This window comes from Struthio camelus, chromosome 5 (assembly GCF_040807025.1).
Source record: "Struthio camelus isolate bStrCam1 chromosome 5, bStrCam1.hap1, whole genome shotgun sequence".
In the NCBI taxonomy this organism is placed as follows: domain Eukaryota; kingdom Metazoa; phylum Chordata; class Aves; order Struthioniformes; family Struthionidae; genus Struthio; species Struthio camelus.
This window is the reverse complement of record NC_090946.1, coordinates 59,169,388-59,196,655: the sequence shown is the minus strand read 5'-3', so window position 1 is coordinate 59,196,655 and position 27,268 is coordinate 59,169,388. Positions and strand designations below refer to the sequence as shown.

The 27,268-nt window shown below is 51.5% G+C and overlaps 1 protein-coding gene across 1 annotated transcript; it reads left to right on the top strand.

The window, feature by feature from the left end:
- Positions 1-97: 97 nt before the first annotated feature.
- On the top strand, positions 98-27,268 carry ISM2 (isthmin 2). Its single transcript, XM_009675685.2, has 6 exons — positions 98-672; positions 18,885-19,145; positions 19,633-19,975; positions 21,174-21,314; positions 21,933-22,010; positions 22,525-27,268. Exons 1-6 carry the CDS (start codon positions 535-537, stop codon positions 23,040-23,042), a joined length of 1,479 nt encoding a protein of 492 aa, XP_009673980.1. The 5' UTR covers positions 98-534; the 3' UTR covers positions 23,043-27,268.

Sequence of the window (27,268 nt, the reverse complement as noted above, 5' to 3'; positions counted from 1 at the left end):
CGCCCGGGAGGGGCTTGGTCGCGCCTCGTGCAAAAAGGAGCCTTTTGCCGGCTGGAGGCGGGGAGCTGCGGTGGGGCAGGCGCGCACCGGTGTCTGGGGTTGCCCGAAGAGACTTGGCAGGACCAGGGAGTGACTCCGGTGGGGGAGGAGAAGAGGAGAAAAAGAAATCAGATTGCCAAAAGGATTAGAAAGGGGGGTGGGGAGGAGAAGCCCTCTCACCCCCCCGACCCCCTCCCTCACTGGCGAAGCTTTTCAGAGTTATCCTTCAGCATCAGTGGCACCGGGAGGCGAGCCCGGGGAGAGCAGCGAAACCGAAACGTGCTCAGCAAACTGCAAGAGAGATCAGAGGGAGCGGAGCGGCCGGCGCGGCGCCCTGCTCCCTGCGCTCTTCCCGCGCCTTCCCTCGCTCCGCTCCCTTCCTCCTTAAGGGACTGACTTTGTAATAGTCGGCTGTAGTAGGGCGGGTGTGTGCGTGTGCGTGCTGCCTGCCTCGTGTGTGCGAGGTGGGGCGAGAGGGAGGGAGGGGAGGGAGAGATGTCTCTGATTAGAGGGAAAGTTGTGCTTATTCTAGGCTTTGTCTTTCTGACCGCTTTCCTGGCCGCGGTGAGAGGGCTGCCCGTGAGGAAGCAGCGCAGCAGCAGCCCCAAGGAGCGGAGCTCCAAGCTGGCCGAGGTAAGGAGCCGGCGCGGGGGCCCTTTGCGGCAGGATGGAGCGCCCACCGGCAGCCAGGGCGGGTGCTGGCGTGGGCGCCCTCCGCACGCAGGGGCGCTGGCAGGGGGAGCCGCCCGGGGGGCACCGGGGCGGGGGCAGAGCCGGGCGCTGTGGGGCTCGTGTTGCCTGGCCCGTGGCTGGGCTCCCCCAAGCCGGGCAGGCCGCTGACAGCCGTGACGCGGGGGAGCTCCCTCTGCACCGTGGCGCGGGAAGGGAGAGGGTGCGAGGGCCGAGCAGCGCAGCCCGCTGCCCGGGTTGGCCCCGGGACTGCCCGGGCACACGCGTCCGGCACGTGTCATCCGCAGACGGGCCCTCCAGAGCCCCGCACGGAAAAGTGGCACTGGGGAGAGCCATGGCTTTGCGTCCGTCCTCATTTGGGCTATCTCTTTGCTCAGAGAGGGGCAGAGCCCCTTCCCAGCTTCCCAGATTTTGGGGTGGCCCCAGGTCTCTCCTTTGCACAAAGGTTGCAGGAAAAAGGGGCATGCAATGCCATTTTAGGCTATGAGACTGGGGCTAAATGCAGTGACCCAACGCACAGGAAGATCTTTTGCCTCCAGGGGGCAACATCCCTTGTAAGAAAGAGGAGTCCAGGCATAACCTGACCTGCAGTAAAATTAGCAAGGTTTGTGGCTTGCCAGGAACTCAAAAACTCCGCTACAAAAATAAGACGTGACAGACTTGAGCCACCATCCATCCTTCACGCTGAGATGAGCCTGGGGCAGATTCCAGAGTGGTCATGCCCCATTTTCGTCCAAGCAGCCTGCACAGGGCTCGGGATCACCGCTGCGGGCTGCCTCGGTAGCTTCCGAAGGCTGCAGTGCTCGGTAAAGGTGGGGAGTTCCCTGGGCTGTGCCTCTCCTCTGAGAGCTGTATCCTGCCCAGCTCGGGCACAGGAGGTCAGTGCCTGCCCAGCTGCGCTCAGGGAAGGGGACACTTCCGCAGGCGATGAGAAGCTTGTTAGACCTGGGAACAAATGGGTGAACCTGATGAGGATGGAAGAAAGGCAAACTGGAAGAAACAAAAGCTGGCAGGGGAGTGGAGAGAAGGAAGGGTTTTGAATAAGTAAGAACAAAAACAGGAGAATGGTTAAGGCGAGCTGTTTTCTCCTTGAAACTGTTCTCTAGGAAAAAAAAAAAGTGGTTCAGACAACAGAGCTGTATTTTTAAAATACTATTTGTAAGACTGCTGCCACTAAAAAGTAGGTAAAAGGACTCACTGTAAAAAAAAAAAAAAAAAAAAAAAGGACAATATGAGATTGAGTAGGGCAGAGTGAGAGCAACTCAGCCCTTATTGGCAATACTCAGTGAGAAGCAGTGGGTTTGATCTAGCAGGTCAGCCAGACTGGCAATGAATGTACTGAGTGATGGGTGCGTCATGGGGAGCAGTGGACATACGTCACTCGTGGTTACTGTCAAAATTCAATGCTGGTCCATGCAAGAGTGGTGCTGGCAGCTCCTATCAGGTACGCGAACTCCATTCCCGTGTAAAATAAAGGAAGCGGGTGTTGAGAGTGAATCTGCAACGCTAAGAAGTTGGCCAGCGAGCAACAGAGGGTATGGGCTGTATTAAGGCAAAGCACCACCGGTTGAATTTGGTAATGGTTTTGGTTGGTGTGGAAGGAGCAGATGGAAGCAGGACTGCTGTGGATGATACATGCTGCAGCGCTAGTAATAGTATGTTGGTGCTGTACTTTTCTTGTGTAACTTAAATCATAGATGTAGATGTCCCTTTGCTCACCAGAGAAATGCCAGACTGAACATCCTCAGGCTGTTTGGCTGCAGACATAAAAAGACTTTAGGCTTGAAATCTAGGAAAATATCGTAGTCCATTTGGAGAGTTAGAGAATGTGTTTCCCTCAGTATTAGCACAGGCCAGTGCAGCCCTCAGTCACGTTTCTCTATCTTCTGGCGACTTGAAGGGCGAGGATTTTAGGCAGAATTAACTGTGGTCAATGTCAGGGCACCGTGACTGATGCTGATTTACATGAAAATGCCTATAGGAACATAGGAGCATTTCATTAGTACCTTGTAAAGTCTAACTGAAAAATCCAGAAGAAGCTACAAGCAAAGGATAGTGAAAAATGGCATATTATGAAGTTGGACAGGACCCTACAGGGCGGTCTCAGGCCCATTTTTATCTAACATCTAAAATAGGACGGGAAGCAGGGAGTGCTGTTGTCAGTACTGGTCTGTAAACGGTTCTGAATGGGGACACTGAGTGACTGGGCAAAGACCGCACCGAGCACTTGCACAGCGGGGCCTCTGCCCTGGGACCTTTGCTTCTTGCAGAAATACAAGCGTGAAGTAAGTTTCTCGGCAGAGGTACGAGAGTAGAGGCTAGGCGCAAGGAATAAGATGAATTGATTCGCCTTGGGGTCCGTTAGTGCTTCCATTTGTATTTGCGTCTTTTACGCTCTGCGTCCTTCAGGGCACTGGCTGCACGGCTCACACAGCAGAGAGAAAGTTGTAGCTATTGTAACGTATCTACCAATGTGCAGTGGCTGCATTTTGGGAGAAGATCCTCTATTTCTGGTGCCTGTGGAGGAGAATTTGGAGTAGCCTGTCCAGTTTGAACTAAAGCAGACAGTACAAGCAAAGCAGTGTGGTGGTTTAAAAAAAAAATTGCCAGAGCGATTTTTGGGTCATATGCACAGATGGTTCATGTTGCAAAGCTGATAGGTCCTGTCTCTATGGCAGCAGTGCAACCACATCTGAAGTATTGGTTACATTATGGGTAATGCCATACAGATGTGGGTAGAAAGAAGGGAGCCTGGAGAAGAAAAATAGAAATGAAGGAGCAAAGTAGATAGACAATTAAAATGATTAAACAATTACATAGAGTTGACTTCTTTTAATTTAATGTAGTTATTTAAAACAAACATTTTTCCTTTGCTGAAAATTAAATAAGAAATTTGGATAATCATACTGAGCCTCAGAGTTGTACTACTGTATTAAAACAATTTAGATAAAATTTAAAACATTAAGGCACATTCCTCAAATTTCTGAGTTAGAAGGTCTTATAATACAGGAAGGATGGAGGGAAAACCTGTTTTTATCTTGGGACAATAACTTTATCAGTGTGTCACAAAGTTCTGTACTCTAATAAGGGTTTGTTTTCTTCAGCCTTTCCAAAGGCAGTAAATGCTTGCATTTACATTTTCTCAGCTGTCAGTACTGTACAGAAAAGCTTTGCCCCGATTCCTCTGGGTCCAGCACATGCAACAGGTGTAGGGAGAATATTTTGTATGTCTTCAGTCTGTTTGACTGGGAGCTGAAAAGGCAGGAAAATAATTTTCTTTGCAAACTAGGGCTAAGAATCTAATGAGAGAAGATATTTATGCATGGCTATATTTTGAAATATATGTAGGCTCTAAAGAAGCAGATGGGTGTCTAGTAGGATTTTTAGATGGGCTTTTGCAGGTTAGGAGCATCGCTCTCCTTGAATTAGGCAGAAATGTAGGGGGTTACCTGGTCCAAGCACTATCCCAAGCTAATGGCCCTGGAGATTTGGGTAACTGAATACTTGGAAAAAAATAGCCTGTGGAGGCAAGGGACAGCTCGTCACTTTACTTAATTCTTTGTTTATTTATTAAGTCAGGGGGTTAAATGCAAAATATGTTTTGATAGAGTTGCTGGATTTCAAAATATTGGCTTTGAGTGTTGTTAATAGGAGTGTGGATTCTTTCTGACTGATACAGAGCAGTTACAGCGCTCTTCTAGTAAATAAAAAAAACCATGTTCTGACATGCGAGAAATGTAAACAGTAAACCTGATTAAATGTATATTAACTGATATAACTGCTTAAGTAACTCTGCATAGATGTAGTAGTAATAAGGGCAACAGCGATGTTGCTGTTCATAGTGGTAGTGAGCATCGTACTGGTGGTAGTCTGCTGCAGGGCAAGTCAGCAGCGTTTTGTCGAGGTCCAAGTCGCCAAGTAGAGCTCCGTTGGGGTTATGAGGTGCTGTGTGCTACCTTAGCAGTAGGGAAGCACCCTGAGAGACTGGGCAAAGCGCAAAAGTGGGGGCTCCCTGCTGCCCACGTGGGTGCTGTTGCAAGTCTGGGACTGCGGTGTGATTTGGGTCCAGGTTGGCACTTGCTGCTGGGGTTGCCCTGGCCTAAGGCTGCCAGAAAAGCAAATCTGGCTTCTCTGATAAGAGATAGCAGATAGCAACAAAGGAAATACCAACTTTAGCACAAGGGCTGTATTTGGCTGCAAATCGGTGGGTTTGTACAGCGCCTGGTACGATTGGTCCTGGCCCGTGGGAAATAAATAACAACAATACTCACGATTAACTGGTCACATCAGTCAGTGAGAATAGCAATGGGAAACTAAGTTTAAAATCAAAGGTCTGCACTTCAAAAGTGTGTGCTTGCTGTGTAGAAATCATTGTTAACAGTAGTGCTTTAAATCCACGTGCCCTGTGCATAGGTTGCTAGGGAGTCTGAGTTCAGAGGAGTGCTTGAGAGTTGAATGTACAGCAGCGTTTAAACGACGTCTGTCCTGAGTTACTAGCAAGCGAAGGAGGTCCAAGGGGAGTAGGGTCAAAGGAGCCGAGAGGAAATGTCAGCTGGGCCCGAGGGAGAGTTTCCTCGTGGGGGATTGTCAGGAGACCCTACCTGGGGGTAGCCCTGTCGTTTGGGGGCCCTGACGTCGCCTGGCCGTTGCGGCGATGGGCTGGGGGGAGCCCTGGCGTGGTGGGTACGTGGTCGCAGCGGTGCTGAGGCCTGTGGGGACGGCCTGCCTTGGCGTCACCCCGCAGCTCCCCGTCGTCTCCTGGCTCTCCCCCAGGAGCTGCCTTTGCACGGAGCCCTGTCTTCTCCTGCGAGGGCTCAGCCGGGGCAGAGCGGGCCAGCACTCCCGCCGGAGGGGCTGGCGGGAGCAGCCAGAGACATCCCCGCGGCTGCCGCAGGCTGTGTCAGTAGCAGAGTCATTTTGCCTACGGATGTGCTTTTTACCTTTTCATTTCTTCAGCAATTAAGCGTTCTTGTCTCTGGCTTTGTCCTCGGCGGAGGTCGGATTTGCGGGTACAAAACGTGCACTGAAGCATCCTTCCGCTCTGAAAGGGGCTCTTTGTGCGTAGGGAGGTGCTTTACCCTTTGTAGCAAATTTCCTTTTGAGAAGTGCCAAATTATCTTAGTCAACACAGATGAAAACCCTCCCGCCCTGGGGCTGAGTCAGGAGCAAAAACAATGGGGAGCCGGGTGTAGGGAAGCTGCTGAACAAGGGGGCTTCTTCCCTTTTCACTGCACAAATAGGTCTGCTGAGTTTCTATTGTCAGAATCAAAGGGGTTCCTGTAAAAGGCACATGTAAGGGGAAGAGATGAGGCATAAATCGCTCCACAGGGCATTGCTTGGCTCTCTGGGTTCCCAACAGGAGAAGCTGTTGTCAGTAAGCAAGGTGCCCTTTAGGAGGGACTCTCATCTCTGTTTTACTCAAAAGCTTCCCTCCATGCTGTCCTCGCAGGAGCTGAAACACCGGGTGAACACCACGCAGGATAATGGAAAAGCATCCAGCCCTTGCAGACCTTGCCCTTACATGTACACCCGGCTGGGAGACTCGCCGTGCCTCCAACCATGGCTCCTCCATGCCAAGTTTAGGCACACAAGCAAGGCAATGTGGGGAGTGTGCTGGGGAACAAAATCTGCCCTGCTCTTGTCAGTGTCTTGGGGGTGGGGGATGAAAAGCGGGTATCTCTTGTTTCCTGTTACAGGAGTTCTTCCCCTGAGAATAGTTCCCAGTCAAGCCACCCAGCCGCTTCCCCCATAAGGAAGCGTCTAAGCTACAGTCATGACAGCAAGGTGGACTGTGCTGTTCAGCTCCTCCAAGGCAGGTTTTGTTGCCAGAGTCTCTGTTTGCATTGAAAATACTGGAACTTACTGCCAAGAAGCAGGGAATTGATTGCAGCATTGTTTGCATGTGAAACTGTTTCTGTTTCAGATAGAAACCTGTAAAGCTGTAAGGACTTTTTCCCTTTCTTCCTCTCTCTCTCTCTCTCTCTCTCTCTCTCTCTCTCTCTCTTTTTTTTTTTTTTAACTAGACCATTGTGCAGGGATCCTTCATTGGGTTATTGGATACTTTTACATAGCCAGCTGTAAAAATCAACCTGCATGGTATTTTTCAGAGTTGCTCAGTTTTTGTGGGTTCTGTGTGTGTAGGGACTATCTGGGCTTGTCTAAGAAGCTGCTTAGTACTTAAGACATGAAGAGGCCAAAAAGATGGTGACTCCATGCCTCAGTTGCAGGTGGCTCTTGGTGTGAAGGGCAACAGCACTTCTTGGCCTGCAGATTGTTTTATTCAGTTTCCAGGCAAAGAATAAAGCTTCAAAGGGAACAAAACGCAGTTATCTTCCTCTTGATTATTGCTGCCTTCTGCTGGTCTCCAGCGCTTTTGGCAGGGTGTGAGGCCAGGAGCCAGCTGCAGAGAGCCAGGCAGCAGTAGGGCGTGCAGGGCAGTGGAGGTGAGCGGGGAAGTGTGGGTTTATCTTCCCTTGGATTAAAGGTGATTAGCTGGCCTGATCTGCTGGGCCTTATCTGGAGCATAGGACTTAAGGTGTGAGGCAAGACTGGGAACACGTCCCGAGCCGCGGGAGCCGAGGCACGTTGCCTTTGTCACGTGCAAGGCAGTGGGGAGGGTGGCACGTGTCAAAGGTATGCCGCCTTCCAAATGCCTCGGCCAGCCTGCTAGTGCTGGCGTGCCATCTTTAAATCCCCACCGAGGCAGTTTGAGCTTGGCAGCAAATAAGCCAGAACTGACTCTTAACACTGTCCAGCTGTCTGCAGCCAGCCAGCCCGCCCCGATGCTTCCTCCTGGCGGTACGGCTGGTGAGTCTGCGTCCCTTCCAAGAGGGTTCTTCTCCTGAGCACTGTGGTACCCTCCATCTCCTTGGTCTGCAGCGGTTCCTGCAGCCTCTCAGCCAAAAACCCAGGGGAGGCCAGGTGCGCCACTCTGCGTGATATCTCCAGCGAGACAAGATTTTGTATAGATGTCTTCACATCTGCCTTCCGCCCCCCTCCTGCTTCTGGCGGCACTGTGGGTGTATTGCACAGTTAAGCTGGCTTAAAAATCAAAGCTCTCCTTAGGGGAGCAACTAGTCCCTCTTTCCCAGGGAACGTTAGCAGCGTGTCTCACCGCACGCCTGCCAAGGAGGTGTTGAGGGGTGCAGGGGGTGTGCAGGTGCTGGGGTCTGTGCAGCTGCCTGTCAGGATCAGCTGGGGAAATCTCAGCAGGAGTTTGGCTTCCCCAGCACCTGGGACACAGCTCAGCTGTTGAGTGGTTGTGCCCACCCTGGGGAACCTTGTGCTTCTCCTTCTGGGCTTTTGGGGGTTCTGGCTGTGGGAAAGTGTCTGGCTGAGGAAAAAGAGCCGAGATAGAAATCCAGGAACTCCCCCCTCCCCCCCAACCAGAAGCCTGTGTAAAGTGCACCACCTGCTCTGGGTGCGATTGAGATGCAAATGCTTAAAGTGTTACTGAAAAACACCATTATCACTTATTATCAATTATCAATCAAAAATACCAATCATAAAGACTTGAATGAGAAGCAATGTCTTAGCTGCAGCCCCCAGAGCTGTCACTGTCCTGGGATTATAGCTAAGGTCAGCTGGGAAATAATCTACCAAAATATAAAGGAGAGGTCAGCAGGGACTAAGGTGTTGGAGAAGTGAGGCTCTCTTGCTAGATCCACCTTAGCTTTCCTCTGACTTTGGGCTTGTCTCCGTGCCCCTGCAAGCCTCAGGTTCCCATCTGGTGAGAAAAATGGTATCTTTTGTGAGGCACTTGGATATAGTAGAAACTATCTTGGAAGAGCTCATAAACAAAGACTTATAAATGGCACAGGCTGGAGCAAAAGGGAAAGTTTCTTTACCCCTGCGACCCTTTCTCCATCATGCACTGACAGACAGGGGGAATCATTAAATCCCACTGCATGGCTAGAGAGGAGACTCGGCAGCACAAGGCTGCTGCTCATGCGCCTCTATCCTGAACATACCATGAATGGTCATGAGGGAGCATTCAGCAAGGGGACTATGTCCGTGAGGAGGTTTCAGAATGACCCTGGGAGCTGTTTTGGCCTGTCAGGGAGGTGGCAGCCACAAGGACATGGGGAGGATAAACCTCAACCTGCTGGTCTTTTCCATCTGGTTGTCATCAAAGCCTGCAGCTGCTGTGGAAGGGGTATCCCTGGAAGGCCTTCCCCTATAGCGTGGCTGCTTAAATGCAGAGGTTACGGTCATAGTAGCGGGGCTCCTACAAGGAGGTCAGCCTGCTGATGCCAGCTTGTCTGCCAGGTCATTGGAGAGGCACTGGGAATGGATTCAAAGAGGAGCCACGCTTGCCCTGCTCGGCTGGTCATTGCTAGGGAGCCGCAGACTAAGCGTTTAGGGGGTGGGGGCTGATTTCTGTGAAATGACCTTAGTCGTGCTCTTCTGGGAAGCAGAGATGTGGGTGTCCCTGCCTGGATCCCTTCCCACGCAGGACATAGAGTTGCTCCAGGACCAGCTCAGGTGCCCGTTTTGCCTGTTGCTGAAGCAATCCCTGATGGATTTACCCATTTGGTTTCTCTGAAAAGCGTCAGACCCCCAGCCACAGAAATGGCAGCTCGTCCCTTCGCCTGGCCCTGCACTCCTGCTTTTGCCTCGGCTTCTCCCGGCAGCTGCCGTGCCCGGCTCCCAAGGGCGGCCGCGTCCCGAGGAGGAGCGCTGCCTTCCCAGCCCTGCTGCCCCAGCCTTTCCTTGCTGCGCTCTTCAGCCTGCTGGGGAGCGCCCGTGCTGCGCGCTTTGTGGCGTTGCTGCTGAGTTGGGGGGGGCAGGGTTACAGAGCAGCTCGCTGCCACTGCAAGGCAAGCCCACGGCTCTCCTGGGGCAGCCGGCGTGCCGCGCTGGGGCAAGGGGAGCGGGGCCACCCCACGGTGCCGCCTGCTGCGCCTCCCCCCCCCCCCATCCTTGCTGCAGCGTCTTGCAGGAGGCCGGGGCGGTGGGAGGAGACGGGCTTTGATCTGGCACCTCCGATTTCTCTCTTTAGGGAAAAGAAATCCAGACAGCTTCTCAGGAACGATGGCAGGTTGTTTGGAAGGAGGAGGAAGGGCTGGAAGGAACAGGGGCACTTGCTTTGCTGTATTTGGGTTTTTTTCCTTTCACAGTTTTGCCTGAACTGTAACGGTAAAGGAAGCAGCAGCTGGAGCAATTGGAGGGTTACGGTGTGCAGGGGAACAAATGTATATCATTAGCTGGAACAAGTTAATGGTTACTAAAGCACATGGGGTTTAGAGCTGGAACAAGTTAACAGCAACTCAGTCAGATGCATTAAGAGCTTATGTGTATTACAGCACAACTATGTTAACAGAAAACACGTGCCCTAGCGGAGACTGTGCCGAGAGCGCAGGGAGGGTATGGGTGTGCGTCTGTCACCTCCGCGGGGGGACGCGCTGCGTGCAGGCGGCGCCGGGCGCCCGGGTCCGAGCCTGCAGCCGCTCTGTCCGGGCAGCTCCGGCTGGGGCAGCGGCCTCGGGGCGCCCCTTCCTCAGGGAAGGGCTGCGTGCGCTGGCTGCGCCTCCTCTCAGCAGGCAGGACCTGCCAAGGGTTAGCCCTCGAACCTCGGCGTTTGGGCACAGTCTCGCAGTGTGAGGAGGGGCAGGGCTGTGGTACCCAGGGTGCTTCTCTGGGACGCTTTTGTGCAGCTGAATAGCTGCTTTCCCTTCTTATTATCCCTTCTTATAGCTATTCTTCCCTGAATAGCTGCTTCCTCTTCTGAAAGGCTCCTTTTGTGAGCGTGACGTGGGAGACGCTGGATCTCTCTCTGGCCTTGCCACAGGCTATCTGAGAGACCTTGGGCAAGTAATTTCCTTCGTCTGTAAAAAAAAAAAAAAAAAAAAAAGAGTTTTACAGTGTTTATCTTGCTGTTAAGGAGTTAAAATACATTTATGGTAGAGAAGCACCTGCTGGTGACACTGAGGAGGGAAACAGCTGAAGAGCCGCTGGACTCTTACTTGTCCTCCTCGTGTCACAGGTGCGCTGGGAAGTTGGCTGAGGATGGCAAGAGCAAGTTACCCGGCCACGTGCCTGCTGCGAAGGCTGCTGGGGTGAAAAGGCCATGCTGCGCCAATGGGATACACGTCAAGGAGCGCCAACGGCCGCCTGGCCAGCCACTCCAGTTTCAGTCTTGCACAAAATTGACCTCGCTGTGTCCTTCCTCCTTTCCCAAAGCTGCGCACTGTTGTTTCTCTATGCTGTGGTGTGTTCTGCACCAGGGTTGGTTGTGTCTCAGAAGCAATGCAGTTACAGACTGTGGAAAGCGTTTTGTGATTAAAGTTGTCGCAATTGTGAAACTAAATGTGAAACAGGAGGAATCCTTTGATGTTGACACCTGCAGCTCCCTTTTCAAGACAAGTGGAATAAAACTATTTAGAAAATAGGGTGATTCCATATGATCTGAAGTATTCTGAAAACTGCGTGAAGGTTGTAATCATGAAGGTGTAATAATTATCTGCCCAGCCCACAGTTTACTGCCAGCTCCCAGTGATCTATCATAAACAGGATCGTTGCGCACAACTGTGATATGTATTCCATGAGTATTGGCAGAACGCTTTCAAAAGGTAAAGGAAGTTGCTCATGTCTTTATTTAAAATGAAAAAAGACCTACGCTTATGTGTAAGTTGATCCTTAGCTGGACTGATGAGTAGAGCAGAGGCCCAGCAGTTGGGAGAGCTTGGTCTTGCTCCTTACTGTGGCCAAATCTTTCTCTTTGACAAGCTGGCTCTTTGCTCTGAAAGGGATTTGCCGGGATCAGGGACAGGACCTGGTTGTAAGGGGCTTTCGTGCTTTGTGCTTTTTGCTTGGTCTCTGTCGAACCCAGCAATTTGGCTCTACGTGGTTCCTGCCCGCCTGGTGGTGTTTCTCAGCTGGGTGTGCTCAGGAGCCCAGGCAGGCCCTGGAGTTAATCCAGCTGTACGTGGTCTGATTTGCTCTTTTAGGCTTTGCAGCAGGGGAATGGACTGACAGATGGTGACTGTTGGCACCCTTTGGTGCCATGGCAGTTTGCAGTGGAAGTCACCTCGACCATGCCCATAGGGATGGGACTAACACTGCTGCCAGTGCTGAACTTGCACTGAAGTCCCTTTTGCTGACAGGCATGTAACCAAGGGCAGAAGAAGAGGGTGGGTATCCACTGCCTTAATTTGTCTCTTCCAGAGCTCCTCTGCAGAACCCCCAAGTGATAGCTCCTATTAAATCTCCTGTTTATAAGTCAAAAGGTATTGTTTCTGATTGTTGAGATTGTAGCTAAGGAGGTCTGCCAATAACAAAGATGGGATGGCAGCTTTGCCTTCCCAATTTTCCCTTATGTATCCACCCCGTTCTTGATATCTCTAGAAGCACAGTTTTTGGCACAGTTATGGAAAATCTGCTAAGCAGGCAATGAGATGATTGATAGCGGCGGTCACTTGCCTAATATGCATCCAGTTGCTTTTCCGTCTGGCTGAAAGGCTGTGCCGGTGGATAGATTATTAGGCGTGAGAATCGAACTACAGCCCTCTGGAGGTTAAAGCGGACTCAGCTGGCTGGGCTAAAAAAGCCATTCCTTTTAGCAGTGTCTGTCGTGGGGTCATCAACCTGAGAGCATACCCAGCACTGTGGGAGGGGGACAGAGCGCGGCATGCTGAATTGGTTCCTGTTGATTACCCTGCTGTTAAATGCTGGAATTTTCCTTTCTTTTAAAGAGACTCAACATTGTTACTTATTAGCACTGGAATAACCTCCCCGTCTCTCCCGCTCCTACCAGTGAAAACAGTTCTGAACCCTGCTGCAAATGACGTGACTGAAGCCAGAGAGCTGCCTCCACCAGCCAGGCTTGGTTTCCTTCTGAAGCAAACAACCAACGCCCCTCTACGCCAGTAGCTTTATAACAAAACCCTGTTCTGGAGCTGATCCCGCTCGGTTTCAGTTCAAAGATTTTTTTTTTTTTCTGAAAATTTGCTCCAAATCTTTGCAGCTTATCTAGGTGGATATAGAGGGCAAAGTTTTATGTTTAAAACAAATCAGATTTTTCTTTTGTATTTGACCAGTTCATAAGTGGGCAGATTTGCTACAAAATGCAAGACATCTTTAAATGTTGGAGAGAGCTTGGGGGAAGAGTGGGAAGACATATAGACTCAGCTGAATGTACAAAAAATAAATAGTTATTCTGGCTGGGTTCTTGTTTCAGTACAATGTGGTAGAACTGTTCAAAGGAAATACAACAACATGAGCAGTAACGATTAAGCAACAAAAAGACGCATTCCTTATAATAATTATATCCCACAGTGCTACACCGGCCCTTAGCAGATATGTCATTTTCTTCACTGCAGTGTTAACGAGCCCAAAGTATAACCTGCATGTTGCCTCTGATCTGACTCCTGCTTGCACAAACCCCTTTGGTTCAAGCTAAATGAGTTTATGTTCTCGCTAATTGGCTCAAGGTAGGGTGTGGGTGGAAGCTGCTTCCCCTGAGCTTGTTATACAGTCGGGACTTGCTTGCTCTGCACCCCTAATGCACAGACTCCAGCATCGCTCCCCTCTCAAGGGGAGTTAACACAAGTATACTCAGCTTGGGTTTAACCCTGTAACGAAGAGGAATTCTTTTAAATGATGTGTGCAGTTACAAATAGTGTTGCCAGTGGTTTAATATGTAGAGCATGGCAGCATTTAGTGCATAGGATGATACGGAAAAATGTGCTGGAGCAACAAATATCTTTGGTTTTAGTGGCAGCAAAGAAGTTGTGTTCTTGGTTGTCGTAGGACAACACAGCATGCAGGACTAATTTCTTGATGTTGTCAGGCTTTAAATTGCTGTGGGATCTGATCTCTGACATCTCTAATCATTTTTATGTAAAGGCTGCAGCACATGAATGTTGTTCTCTTTCTTTCTTAACACAGGTTTGGTTTAGCGTCTTAAGAGAGGTTTATAGCCAAGTTGCCGATTTTAAGGCCAGAAGGAATCATTAGATCCTCCAGTTTTTTCCATAGCACAGATGCTATACATATGTGTTGAGCCCAGTAACTTGCATTTGACTGTCTCCACGAGAGATATTGACACTTTGCTTGTTAGCTTGTTCCTGTGGTTTATCACAGCGTTAAAAACGTGATTCTTATTTCTCAGTTGAATTTGTTGGGCTTTGGCTCACAAACGTTGGTTCCCGTTATGTGTTTCTGTTCTGGATTAAAGAGGTTCTGGTGCCTGATAGCTTATTTCCTTAAAGAACCAGGAAATCGAGCCATTGCTTTATCTTTTTAACATGAAAAACAGATTGAATTCTACAAGTCTCTCACTGGCAAAGTCTTTCTGTGCCTTGAAAGGTTTTTGCAGCTGCTCTCTTCATCATCTTCAGATTTCCAAGCAACTTTAATAGAGGTGTATGGACTAGAAATGGAAAAGCATCAGCTTTTAGTCTTCAGCGAAAAGGTATGGACTCTCCCTCCCCTTTCCCATATTCCATGTTTCCTTGTCATGTACAAAGCAGGTATGATGCTGGGGTTAGTTGCTATTCAGTTTCTTCCACTTCCTAACATCTTGACTGAGTTTGTGCCCAGAAATGTTTAGGCAGTCCTGCATGCAGTAGAGTCTGGGACTATTCAGGAAGGGCTCAGGAGTGGTAGGAAGACAGGTGAGATCAGTGTGTTTGGTTTTTATTGCCTTAGTTTAAGCATAGTTTTTGCAAATGGAAACTACAAGTTCTTTCCAGAGTGCTGGAAAATTGGGTTCCAGCCGCATAAAACCTTTGTTCCAAGCCAGTTAGAATATTGCTGTGCTCGTCAAGTGTACACAGAAGGAGCTGGAGCTGGGCTGGTGGAATTACCTGCTCAGCTTTTTCTTCTGCTTGATGCTGGCTGGTTGCAGAAAAAGGCTAGAACTGGGAAGCAGCCATGAGATACTGATGAATTCCAGACACTATGCTTTCTGCATCTGATGTTTGGTGGGAAAGGTACTTTCCCAGTGGTAGAGGTGGGAGCTGCTGACTACTAGTTTTCCAATGGTTTATTGATGGCGAGGTCTGCGTTGTTTGCAGTTTGTGTGTATACGGTTGTATAGCTGACTGATCAAGTGGCTGAGAGCAGGCACTGGGAGACGTGCTGAGAGCGGGCACTGGGACACGCCAAGACCGGACGGGGCTCTGCTGGACCAAAAGGCTTGGCCTCAGCAAACGTGTCCTTTCTCCTGAGCTCCAGAGCAAGGAAATATCATTTTCTGTCTGGACAGGCAAAGTTTTCTTTTTCATTAGCTAATGCACTGTAATAGGTTAGCTCCAGGCTTGATGGCTTTATCCAGCTGTTTCTTAGGCAGGACTGAGAAGAGAATGGGTATTGCATGGCAGCGGTTCACGGCTCAGGGGGGATGTCTGTATCACTGATGGGAGCCCCTCTGCGAGGGCCAACATGTTGGCAGTGCAGCGAGCGCAGTGCAGCGAGCGCGGACCGCGGTGCAGTGAGCGCGGTGAATGGGGGAGCACCCTGAGCCTTGCAGGACCTTGCTGCAGTCTGCGGCTCAAGAGGGGAGCTTGATCAGCTGGGGCAGGGCAGAAGAGCTGGCTTGTGCAGTAACCATTACAGAAAGAGTTACGCCAATGAGATCTTGTATTGTAGAGTCTGTGTGGGTGTTGGCAGCCCTTCAGTGGCTGTGGTGCATGCAGTAAAAGGCAGGAAGCATCCCTCAGTCAGGCTGCTTGCTGAGAATCAGATAATGATGCCATTTCCAGGGTCGGGGGCTGAGACTTCTGGAAGTTGTTTGTGGAACAGCTGGGCAGCTGGCTGTGGAAGCAGATCTTGTGAGGGCTGGCTGGAAATCAGATGGTGAATAAACCGCTCCTTGCCGGAGGTTCAGACCACTGGGGGTCACAGTGGTAGAGTTTGGGCCATCAAGGATGAATGCCCTGAGGGGCCTTTGTGCTTCCAGAGGACTTGGGTGCGGAGAGAGCACTGTTCACCCTGCAAGACACTCTCTCAGGCAATTCCTCTGCAGCAGGTTACATTTTCCCCGTGGGAACAATACTCTGAATTTCTTGAGCTTGTTTGGGCGTAAAATCTGAATTAGGCACTAAGTGCAAGTTTGGAGACTTGGAGTCTGTTCCTGCCTCTGTCACTGTGACATCTTTGGGCAAACTTGGGGCTCATTTCTCAGATCTCAGTTTCCATGTATATAAAATTGGGGTTGTCTATGGAATGAGCTCACCCAAACTTGTTAAGCTCATTGCAAATGGTGCATGAACGCCAGCGTTGCAGGGCTATTGGCATTCCCTTATACAGGGGTTGTGTTTCGCAGTCTGGAGCGCTACACGCAGCTGGAAGCAAACCTAGCCCTAGTGACCAGTGTCCTGTGGCTAGTGCTAGCAAAGCACATCTCTGGCTGTGCAGGACATGGCCTGGTTTACATCCCCGCATCCCTGGAAAGCCAGCTGGGGCTGGAGGCCTTCAGGAGGGGGCAGTGCTTAGTACTATGCTGCAAGCCGCTCAGTGCTGGACAGGGTGCTCACCTCCGGGATGGCGTCCTGGGAGCCTCCACAATCAAACACCCTCATGAGCGGCCAAGCCTGCACCCCATCGCCACATCCCCGTTCACTAACACAGAGCCACCTCCTCCCTCGTCTTCCCGCAGCGAGGTCAAACTCCAGGAGCCATGGAGGTACCAGCACCATATCATGGCCAGGGAGCTGGGAATAACCTGCACTGGGGCTGGGAAGAGGCCAGAGCATACTGCTGCCCAGCAAGTCCCGGTGGGGTGATGACCCTCTGTAGAGCCATGCCAGCTTAGGTTAAACCCTGTCCTCCTCACTGGCCATTGTTTTTTGCACCAGTGCAATCTACCCTGAGCTCTTCCAGCTTGAGGTGCACCCCAGGGCAGCACGGAGGGCTCAGGTTGCCCTGGAGTACAGCAGGTCTCCCCATAGGGCAAAGGTGGGCTTCTTGCCTTGCAGAGCTTGTCTGCTCTGTCCTCCTTGCTGTTTTGCCTCCTTCCGGGATCCTCCTTGCTCCCAGCCAGGGAGCCCCTGGGCCTGAGAGGGAGAGCAGGGAGACCTGGCAATAGGCTGAAGCAGAGAGACCGAGGGCAGAAGGGCTGGCACAGAGCTGGGCATCCTTTTTGCGTGGTTTTGGACAAGAGCTCTGGGAGGGCAAAGAAGGGGAAGGGGCAGGCAGAGGGGTCTGTCTCTGCTGCCTTTGTGTCACTTGTTGGTGCTGGAGGAAGTCCTCCCTGCTAGGGAGAGAAAGCAGCTTCAAATGCTCTTCCTGGGCAGGGCAACCTCCCCTCTCTTCCCACCGCCCTCTCTCTTCAGGGCCCATCTGGTAAAGCCTGTCACAAGCCCTTCCCTGCATCCAGTTCTGCTCTGGTCAGCGGCCAAGGGACCAGCAGTGTCCCTGCTGCTCTTTTCCCTCCCCCGGGGGAGGGGGACGCAGGCAGCAGAGCTTTGATGTGCAGGCACAGGGCTAGCGGACAGGCCTATGTGTGTGCTCATGAGAGCCTGGCCTGGCTCCAGCTGCCTTTGAAGTGCTCCAGTGATCAGGATGAAAGGGAGGGGAGTCCTTCCCCGAACCATCTGGCTCTAATTGCAGGTAGAAATGCCTCTCTGCATCTCCCGTGGGGAGGGGCGCTCCGCTCTCTTCGTTAATCCTGCAGCTCTTGTCCGGGCTGGCGCAAGGGGCCAGAACTTGGGAACAAAGCGGGTTTCAGCTGGGCAGCCAGAAACAGCAGCCGCTCGTGGAGATGCTGTGAATTTGGGCACCTCCGCTCCGAATGTCGAGCCTTAGGGCCCTGCAAACCTTCTCAGGGACGGCTGTGTCTTGGCCCGGGGAGGGGGGGCTTTACCATTTGTTCCTGTCTCCGATTTCTCGGATGCACTGAAGCCTGCTGTCCCTTTGACTCGCGCCCTTTCATGCCAGTGTGCGTCGAGTGCAGAAATGAGTAACGTGGGAACCCGGCGCGAGCTGTTCCATTTGGCAGGGTTTATCCGGCCGCTTCCCCGCTGCCGGCCCAGCCACACCGCACCCCCGGCCACGCTCCCCTTCCCCAGGCAGCGCGCTCCTGCTGCACTTCCCAGGCAGGGCTTGGACAGCTGAGGCCAGCGAAACGCTGTGTGCCGCTGAGATAACAGGGCTAACTGGGCAAGAGCAGAGTTATTGGCCCTGCTGACAAGTAAGTTATGTTATCATATTTGGCTAGAGAGGGGAGACATTTTCCTTTTCCCAAGGAAATGCGTATACAGCTTGGGTGCATCTATCAGCAATTTCTTTTTGTCCTTGTAGTAGCCCTTGAGCAGCATCTTAAATCTAACTTGAACCTAAATCTGTGTTGCTTGAAATAAATTGTCTGCAGCAATACTGACACCTCACAACAATTTATCTAGGTGAAGTTTTCCCTCTTGTTACAAATCCCAGCATGTGAGTCTTGCTCTGGTACTGCCGTGACTGTTAATAACCTTTGCGGTTACCCATTTCCCGGTGACGGCAATTGTGACCGTGCCTCACAGTGAAAATGCTTTCAGCCACTGCCTCTGTGTGTATGTGGGGACAGGGAAGGTTTCTTTTCCCACCAGATGTGACACTGAACACCTGGCCAGGTGTGAATGAAAAGCATTTGGGCTTCTCCAGATCTATCCGTAGCTGCCTCCAGAGCTGCTGAGACCAGGAGACTGTCAGGAAGGGAAAGCGGGAAGAGCAGAAGGAGAAAGCCAGACGAGATGGGGCAATGGGATAGCAGAGATGTGAGAAGACGGAGTGTCCCCTGGGATGAGAATCGCTAGCCTGAGTAGACCTGTAGGTTGCTCAGGTGCAGCAGGGACATAGCAGGACTGCAAGCCCCAGGCTGCCCCCGCAACAGTCCAGGCCATGGAGTATTAAACCCAATTTATTAACTCATTAATCACTGACCTGCTCTGATGTTGCAATGAGATGGGGCAGAGGAACCATCTGGTGCTGAGGACTGGATCTAATGCAGCAGTTTAGGTGAGCTGGACTTATTGAACATGTTTTGTTGCCTCCTGCTGATGCCAATCTTCAGTACAGGCAAGGGGAGCCTGGGAGCCCTGGCGGGTCCTGGCAGGGTGTGCGCCGACCTGCTGCCTTAGCTGGGCAGCTGCTTGCGCCCAGCTCAGCCGCTCTGCAGGAGATATCTGGGGGAACGAGGGACCTGTCCTCACTGCCTCTTCCCTATCCAGGTCTCTGCCTCAACTGATCCCCATTCGGCTGGGGACGAGGAGCTGCCCCCGTCAGGCAAGGCACGGGGCCTGAGGAGGAGCGGGCAGGCTGGCCCGCGGCGACACAGACGCCGCTGGGCAGCTCAGCAGGCTGCGAGGAGCCCGGCGGCGCCCCAGCCCGGTGGTGCCGGCCGGGAGGAGAGCCTGCCCTTCGTGCTGGACCTGCAGAGCTTGCCGGGGCTGGCCAATGTCGACCTGAGCGCCCAGAACCCAAATATCCAGGTGGGCAGCAGGCCTGGGCAGGCCACGGGGTGCTGTGAGCTAGCCACTGCTTGTGCTCCCTCTTAGGTGCAAATAGCTGGCACTGATAAACTCCTTGCAGAAGGAGTTATTCATGGCCTTTCTCCCTGCCCTGCAGAGCCCCTCTCCGTAGAGCAGGGGTAAAAGGCTCTAAGAGGACAATCTCTCCGTGCCTGCATGTTTTGTCTAAGCGCTCACTCCCTGCTGTTTCAGTGACTACCAGACACCTTTGCCAATCTGCTGAGCTGCTGCAATTGGTTCCTCCCACTCTGCCCCTCCTCAGTCCCTCCAGATGAGATGAGACCTGTCATGCTCATTGCACTAGTCCCATAGACCAAAGCAGCTCTGATCTGTCAGGCTAGGAGTCAGTGCACAGACTAGAAGATCTCTTCCTGCTTCAGGGGATGTCCAGCAGCTGGGCAGTCGGCTGTGCCCTGGCTAACTGCCCTGCCCATGTCTCACTTCCCAGGTGACCATTGAAGTGGTGGACGATCCTCAGGCCGAGATGGAGATGGACTTGTTGAAGGAGACGAGCAACGACTGGTCCCTGACATCCTCTGAGTGGTTGTCCCACAAGGACCTCTTCTGGCCCCTCTTCTGGGAATACACTGACCCCACTGAGGAGGAAGAGGAGGAAGAAGAGGAAGACGATGACAACCTAGATGTAAGGGACAGGGAGGAGGAGGAGGAAGAGGAAGATTACGTGGCAGAGTATGAGGAGGAGGAGTCCATGCTAAGTGGAGTGGGAGGTGACTGGGACCAGCGGTGGCCTGGGCAGAAGAACTGGATCTTTAAGGAAAAGTATAATTATGGTGAGTCCCCTCAGTCCCACACAGCCAGCAGCCACCCTGCAGACCTGCCCAGCCTGACATAGCCCTCCCTGTGCTGCTAGGGAAGGTACAGCAGTCAGTGTCTTCCAGGCACCTGACAGCAGGCCAGCCCTGACGAGGGGACCAGCACCCTTGCACAGAGGATCAGAGCATGCTGGTGCTCAGTATCTGTTTAAAAAATAAGCAAGTGAACTGGGGAGAAGGTCCAGCATCCTCCTGAGCCTGCAGGCAGACGGAAATGCCAGCATCGCAGCAGGGATTTCCCTTGCATGTAATCAGACCAGACTGCAGATTCTAGCGAAGGCACTCTCAGACTAGAAATAAGGTGTAAATGTTTAGTGCCAAGCGTCACCGTCATTGAAGCAGCTTTCTGAGGCTATGCCAGTGCCTGACGCCTTTGCTGCAGGCCTGGACGTCTCCCGGGGAGCCAAGTTGCAGAGCATTAGGCGCTCGTTGCTGGGCGAGTGGGCAGGCCCGGGAGCGTAGCGGCTCCCTCCTCGAGTTTCTCATCTAAGAGCGCGCAACCAGCCAGTCTGTTTAACTGTCTCACGACCAGTCCTTTGGGCAGGTACAGTGAGGAAGGGGGTGGGTGGGCAGTGATGCCCTACTGCAACAGTAAGGCCATGAGCAAAGCTGCAGAAACTAAAAGCTTGTTTTTGACATCAGCAAATGTCAAAAACATTGCCCCCATCATGCCTCCTGTCTTTTGCTGACTCCTGCTTGTGATAGCAAGGGAAGGAGAGAAATCTGTACAAGCTAAATATATTCCCAGCCTCAGACAGTGACTGAGGAAGAGGTCCAGCCCTCCCCACTGTGTAAGAGCCCTGATCACTTCCTACAGGAAAGCCAGGAATGAGGACTTGGCTTTGAGACAGTATTTGTCAAGGCCAGAATTGGGGCTTTAATGAGGGTCATGGGGCTGCTGGCAAAGCCCGGCAGTGAGAGCTCTGGGGTTCCTTCCCTGAGTTGCCAGTGAGGGCACGTTTGGCTCTTGATATCACTTGGCAGGGCACCCCAAGGTCACTCCAGGTGCCCCAGGCAGCGCTGGCCCTGCTTGCCTCTAAAGAGTGTCTCTGCGATAGGGCAGAGCTGAGGGTGGCCCCAGGGACCTGGGGTGGCTCCAGGCTCCTCTCCTGTCAAGGCTTTATGCAAGGTTCACTGCTCACTCTGCTTGTCCCAGACTATGAAGATGAGGAAGAATGGAGCCCATGGTCCCCTTGCAGTGTCACTTGTGGCAGTGGCAATCAGAAGAGGACCCGGTCCTGCGGCTACGCCTGCACAGCGACAGAGTCAAGGACCTGCGACCTGCCACGTTGCCCTGGTGAGTCTCAGCCTTGGCCCGCTGGGCGCCATCCAAGCCCCTGCGCAAGGCTGGTGGTCCACGCGTCATGGCAGGGCAGGTTAGGCTTTCTGCCGGGATGGAGAGGGAGGGTCACACGGGGCGTAGGCTGCATCTGGTCTAACAAGAGATCTCTTGTTAATGGGGTAGCAAGGGGATGCTTGTTCCAGAAATGCACACGCTGGCCTCAGTAGTTATTGCTTTCTCTAGGACTCAAATGCCCAGTTCCTCTTCTCCTAGGGACTGCTCATGCTTCAAGAACTAGTTAGGTTTACTGTGATCCTGGTTAATGAAAATGGCTATTCATTTCTATTAAGAAGCGCTGGTGGGGCTGGTAGGGGAGCTTGAAATCTGTTCCTGAGGCTTACTGAGAGCCAGCTCCATCCACTGGGCTTTGTGTAACCCACAGTTTTAGGCCCTTTTGGCATAATCTATCCTATTTGTCTTCCTGTTGGACCTTCCACCTTCCACACACAGGGCAGTGCCACCAAAAACAGGAGAGGGGTTTGGAAGAGGGACAGCATCTGGTGCCCTTATGGAGAAACTGTCACTCCTCCTGATGTTCATCTTGGCCCTTTGCTTTGTCTTTTCTCTCTCAAGGAGCGGAGGGGGAAATGGCCTTCCCCACAGAAGAAACTCCTTTCAAAAGTGATAACACCACAGAGCTGTTAAACTCAGGTCAGCCTTTGTTTCTTCCTCGCACTGAGGGCTTGGGTGCTTTCTGTGCAAAACCCTATTGGGAGATGTAGCTGGCTTGCTGGGAGTGGAGATTTAGCTGTGTTGTAGCTAGTTGTGTTGGGAGACCCAGTTACCCTCACAGCCCTATTTTATGGTGTGCTGGCTGAAACCAGCCTACCATGTGCCCTCCTGAAGCTTACTTGCGGTGCTGACGCTGCCAGCCCACCTCCAGTATTGGCAGATGGTGGGTACGCCGTGCAGAGTCCCCTGCTAGAGACAACTCTCTCCCCTGGAGGGAAACTCCTTCCTATTCTGTCACTGCCCTCGAGGATGGAGCAAGATGGTGTTTCTGGCCAGCCTCCCTCAGCACTCGCTCTTCCAAGGAGCATGGTAGCTTCTGTCTAATGGTTGCTAGCTCGCCTAACGCTGCTGGCTAGATTGCAGACAAATGCGAGCTGGATACAGAGGTGGCCTGGCTGCTCATGCTCTTACCCTTTTGGTGCATCTCCCCTAGATGTGGACAGCTGTGAGAAGTGGCTGAACTGCAAGAGTGACTTCCTCACCAAGTACCTGAGCAAGGTGCTGACAGATCTGCCCAGTTGCCCCTGTTCCTACCCACTGGAGGCCGTTTACAGTGCCGTGAACCTGCGGGATGAGCGCCAGGGCAAGAGCTTCCGCTGGCGGGATGCTAGTGGGCCCAAGGAGCGCCTGGACATCTACAAGCCCACGGCTCGCTTCTGCCTGCGCTCCATGCTCTCCTTGGACAGCACCACGCTTGCTGCCCAGCACTGCTGCTACGACGAGCACACCCATCTCATCACTCGGGGCAAAGGGGCCGGTGTCCCCAACCTCATCAGCACCGAGTTCTCCCCGGAGCTGCACTACAAAGTGGACATGCTGCCTTGGATCCTCTGCAAGGGGGACTGGAGCCGGTACCACGCTGTGCGGCCTCCCAACAATGGGCAGCAGTGTGCTGACAACCCCGCTGAGGAGGAGTACCTCTCCCAGCTGCAGGAGGCCAAGGAGTACTAGCCACTTGCCATGCTCAGAGGAGCCACAGGGCAGCAGGTCTTCCAAGCAACCTCGGTGGAGCCCCGGGCAGCTGGTGGCTCCTACCGCAGCCCAGGCCAGCAGGCTGTAATGGCTGCAGTCATCCCTTGCGTATCCCTTCCTTGGGAATGCAGCAGCCCAGCAAAGCCCCAGACCCTGCTCGCAGGCTCCTTATTGGTGCCAGGCAGAGGGGGGGAGGATTTACCATCCATCTTGTCTTTTCAGAAGGGTACATCAGTTCCTTTCTGATTTCCAAGGACGGAGGAGATTATCACGGGGTGATCCCTGCCATGCCACCTCGGGGGGTAGATCTCACACCATCACTTCCTGTGGGTAGCGCAGAGCCCAGGGGATCCCTGGGCTGGAGAGGGGGGAGCTGGAGGGGATGGGAGGCAGCGACAAGCGTAAAGTGAAAGGGGAACTGCCCCCGTTTACTTTTTCTAAAGCATTCTGTGTGATCCTTCAATGCAACCTGTGAGCTGAGGACCTGCAGGGTGAAATGGCCTCAATTTGTGTTGGTTTCGCACTGCACCTGAGGAGCTGGCCAGGTGCAGGAGGATCTGCTTGGTCATGCCTGGACACCTGCCCTGGCATGTGCTGGCTCTCTTCTAAAACTTGGAGGGCAGGAGGGGCAGGGCTGCCCCAGCAATATGTAGTGTGGTGCCTCCCCTCTACTCGGCTTTTCACATTCACAACTGGGAAGGAACAGGGAGAAGCCTAATGGGTTTCATGGGCTCCTGGAGGCAGCTGGGACAGGAGGAGACTGACTGCCTCGGGTCCCTTTGCAAGATGGCCTTGCCACAGTGGTTTTGGCCATGATAGAAAACGGCAGTACCGCAGTGGTTTGGTTAAAGGAAGCAGATGAGCTGCAACGCCTGTTGCTGCCTGGAGGTGGTCCTGCCGAGGCTGCCTTCCTCTCTGGGGCTGTTTGAGTCCTGGTGCTCCCCCCCAAGTCTGAGATGCCCACCTGGCCACTCAGTGAGTTTTAGTCTTGCAGCACAGCGGCTCACTCAGAGCTTGTGTCCTACTTGATTGGGGCAGCTCAGGGCCCAGCTTGCAGTTTGATCCTAAAGTTTCCACTCAACCTTAACAAACTAGCCCTGAGCAGGACCCCTACACCTCTCAGCAGACTGTCTGTGGCTGGGGCACACTCCAGCTACTGCAACTCATCCTAGGTTCTCATGAGTGATTTCAGGGAGTGGAGATTTGACCTCAAACTGATTGCTTTTAGTCAACGGACCACATGCCTGCAAAAGCATGTGGCAGCAGAGACATTTGGGGGCACTGTAATGCCCATATTGCTGTTTTCTACTCTCATTAAACCTCAGGGGTCAGTTCCCCATGGTGATGAGAACAAATTAGTCACTACTGTGAGCATCAAATGTTACTCCCTTTCCAGTCTACTGCTCAGCACTCTGGCCCTTCTCTATGGTGTATTTGCCCAGATCCCCAACAAGAGGCAGCTCAGAGAAAGCAAGTTGTAGTCACACCATTTTGTTCTCTAAACTTGCTGCTTGGCCAAGGTGAGCCTGTGAGACTCGAGCTGCCTCTGCCTAGCATGTACTGTCAGTCTCTGCGCATGGGACAATTTTCTCAGTGCAACGCCAGGTGCAGGGTGAGAATGCCAGCTGTGGGAGCAAGGAAAGGGATGAAGTGGTTTAATTCCTCCCCTACCCTGATGAACAAGAAAGCTTTCCAGATAGCCTCTATTTTCCCCATCTTTCCATCTCATCCCATTGCTGTGGATCATTCTTCAGCTGTGTGCATTCTTCTCCCAGAGATGGTTGTGTCCTGTGCAGTCGGAAGAGCCCTAGAGCAGTTAGTTACCAGTTCTCCACACAGAGCTATGCTATTTCCATTGCTGCTGCTTTGACAGAAACGCGAGCATGTAGAAGAAGAGCTGATGTGTCACAGGAGAGTCAAGTTTGGACTACATCAAAGTGGCTCCAATTGAGGAAGATGTACACATGCTAACAAAGATGTCATTAATTCTTGGAGTCTGCGGATCACAAATATGACACTCCATCGCCACCTTGGTCTTGCCTGGGTTTTCCAGCTTTTCACAGGTCCTTGGTAGTTTTCTCCCAGCACGTTTTGGGAATGAGCTTCAACGCTCCCAGGCTTCCCACAGAGAAACTAGGCCAAACATCTTTATCTCTGGACGTTGTGTAGCTCAACCTGGCAGAAAACGTTCACAGCTTTCTTTTAGCAAACTTTATGCAGCAGAAGAAATAAAAGAGGAAGTCAAGCAAAAATAAAGAAGGCTGGAATCATTTGCAGATTAAAGATTTTAACCAAGGTGGTTGGTTACTCCATATTTTTCCGCAGAGTGCTGTTAAATGCGATGGCATCTAACTTAGGTTCAGAGGATTGATTGTTCTATGCTGTTTCTGTCCTCGTTTCATCCGCTTTCTCCAGGGCCAGTAAATATACAATCTGCTAGCTCTTTGGGGAGTCCTCCTAGGACTCTTGTATGTGTTGATTCTTTTGACTTTGTTATTTATAGAATATTGCAGCCTTGGTCATGAGTGCATAGGGCTTCATTGCTGGTAAAACAAAAGCATTTATGAAATTATCACTGAACTATCCTTGTTTAACTATTACACAACTCATAGCCACAGACCCAAGTTACGGGTGCTATCAAAACATAGGCAGGTACAGGCCTTTTCCCAAAAGGCATGCAGTCTAAGATGAGAAGTCTCATGCAAAGGGTGAGAAGGAAGATACAACCAAATAAGCATGGATGGAGACCCAGATTCTAGTAAATATCAGTGACCGTTACATGCCCAACTGTTCATTTGTTAACTGGTTTCTTGTAAAGAGATAGTTCACAAGGAGGCAGTAACGAGGGGATGGCAGTGACCCGAGCAGCTTGGTTCTGGGAGCTTATCATATGTGCAAGGGAGCTCACTGAAGAAAAGGTAGAGATATTTGTACAGGAAGCTGACCGATTGAATGACCGAGGCTGTGGAAGGATGAGCTTGTTATCTTTTGTCACCCAATAGAGCATCCTCCTATTTCCTCTCCCATTTCAAATGTCATCACTTAACATAAGAGGATTCTCAGAGAAGTTTGTCTAGAATTCATGCATAGACTTCTTTGAAATAATCTTTGAAATTAAACATGGGTCCAATATTGGACCTTGCATTGAGCCCTCCGCTAAAACCTAGGTGAAAGCCAAGTGGCTATTCTGCCTTGCTTCCTCTGAGGTTTGACAGGTTTGATACAGGCATGAACTGGAGCATGAGAAACAAGAAGCAGTGTTGTTCTTCACACAAGCACCTTACACACCAGGAGTCTTTGCAGAGCACCGTAAGAAAAGTAGACATGAAGCAAGCATTTATTTTTATATCCCATCAAAGATTCTGTCCAGCCCACCCCTATTTAAGCGATGAATCTCTCAGTGTCTACTCCTTAAGTAAGTTTATTATTTTATATGTATAATATATATGAAGTGCCTTTTATTCCTACAAAATTTCATAAAGAATTCTTTATTCTGACTCTGCAATAAAGCACTTTATTTAATATGTATGTGTTGCTGATGTTCAGTTGGGGCTGAAGTGTATGTTGCTAGAAAGTTTTGCTTTGTTTAAGAGGGATGACACCTTGTTTAATGCTGCATACTTTGGGCCTCTAGCCACAGCTGTGTCACAAGGACCCTGGTGAATTTGCTTCCTTCTCTTACCATTTGCATTTGATGGTGTCAGGCAAACTTCAATAGCAGAGATGCATGCAGAAATTTCTGAATGTTGCAGATGGCACTTTCCAGCTTGTCATGAAGGAATCTGATTTTCCTGGCCTGGTGACATTTTGATGCTCCCATTCCCAGTCAGAAGAAAGCAGAGAAGCATGCAAGCCAGGATACTTTCAATTACTTTAATAATAGTGATTCAAATCCCAAAGCCTTCAATTGTGAGGTGGTGCAGGAGGTTCAGGACTAGTATTCTTTCCAAGTGTTTTGCTCACACCTAGCATGTTAAATTATCTGCTTCCTTCATACACAATATGTATTGTTTGCAATGATGGTAGTTTAAGAAGAGGGGCAAGTGATGCTGGTGGATAGGGACTGTGCTGTTGAGACTTACTCTGTGTGTGTCTGTGTGTGTGTGTGTGTGCGTCTGTGTGTGTAAAGTGAATGTAGAGGCTTTAACCCTCCACCCCCCAAAATAGATTCTAGACAGCTCTTACAAATAAACATTTTTGTTATC

What these genes read in the sequence shown, in the direction of transcription:
- ISM2 (XM_009675685.2), top strand. Translation starts at nt 535, where the DNA reads ATGTCTCTGATTAGAGGGAAAGTTGTGCTTATTCTAGGCTTTGTCTTT. An exon ending in CCCAGAACCCAAATATCCAG is followed by an intron (nt 19,146 to 19,632) that starts GTGGGCAGCAGG and finishes CTCACTTCCCAG; the next exon opens with GTGACCATTGAAGTGGTGGA. An exon ending in CACAGAGCTGTTAAACTCAG is followed by an intron (nt 22,011 to 22,524) that starts GTCAGCCTTTGT and finishes CATCTCCCCTAG; the next exon opens with ATGTGGACAGCTGTGAGAAG.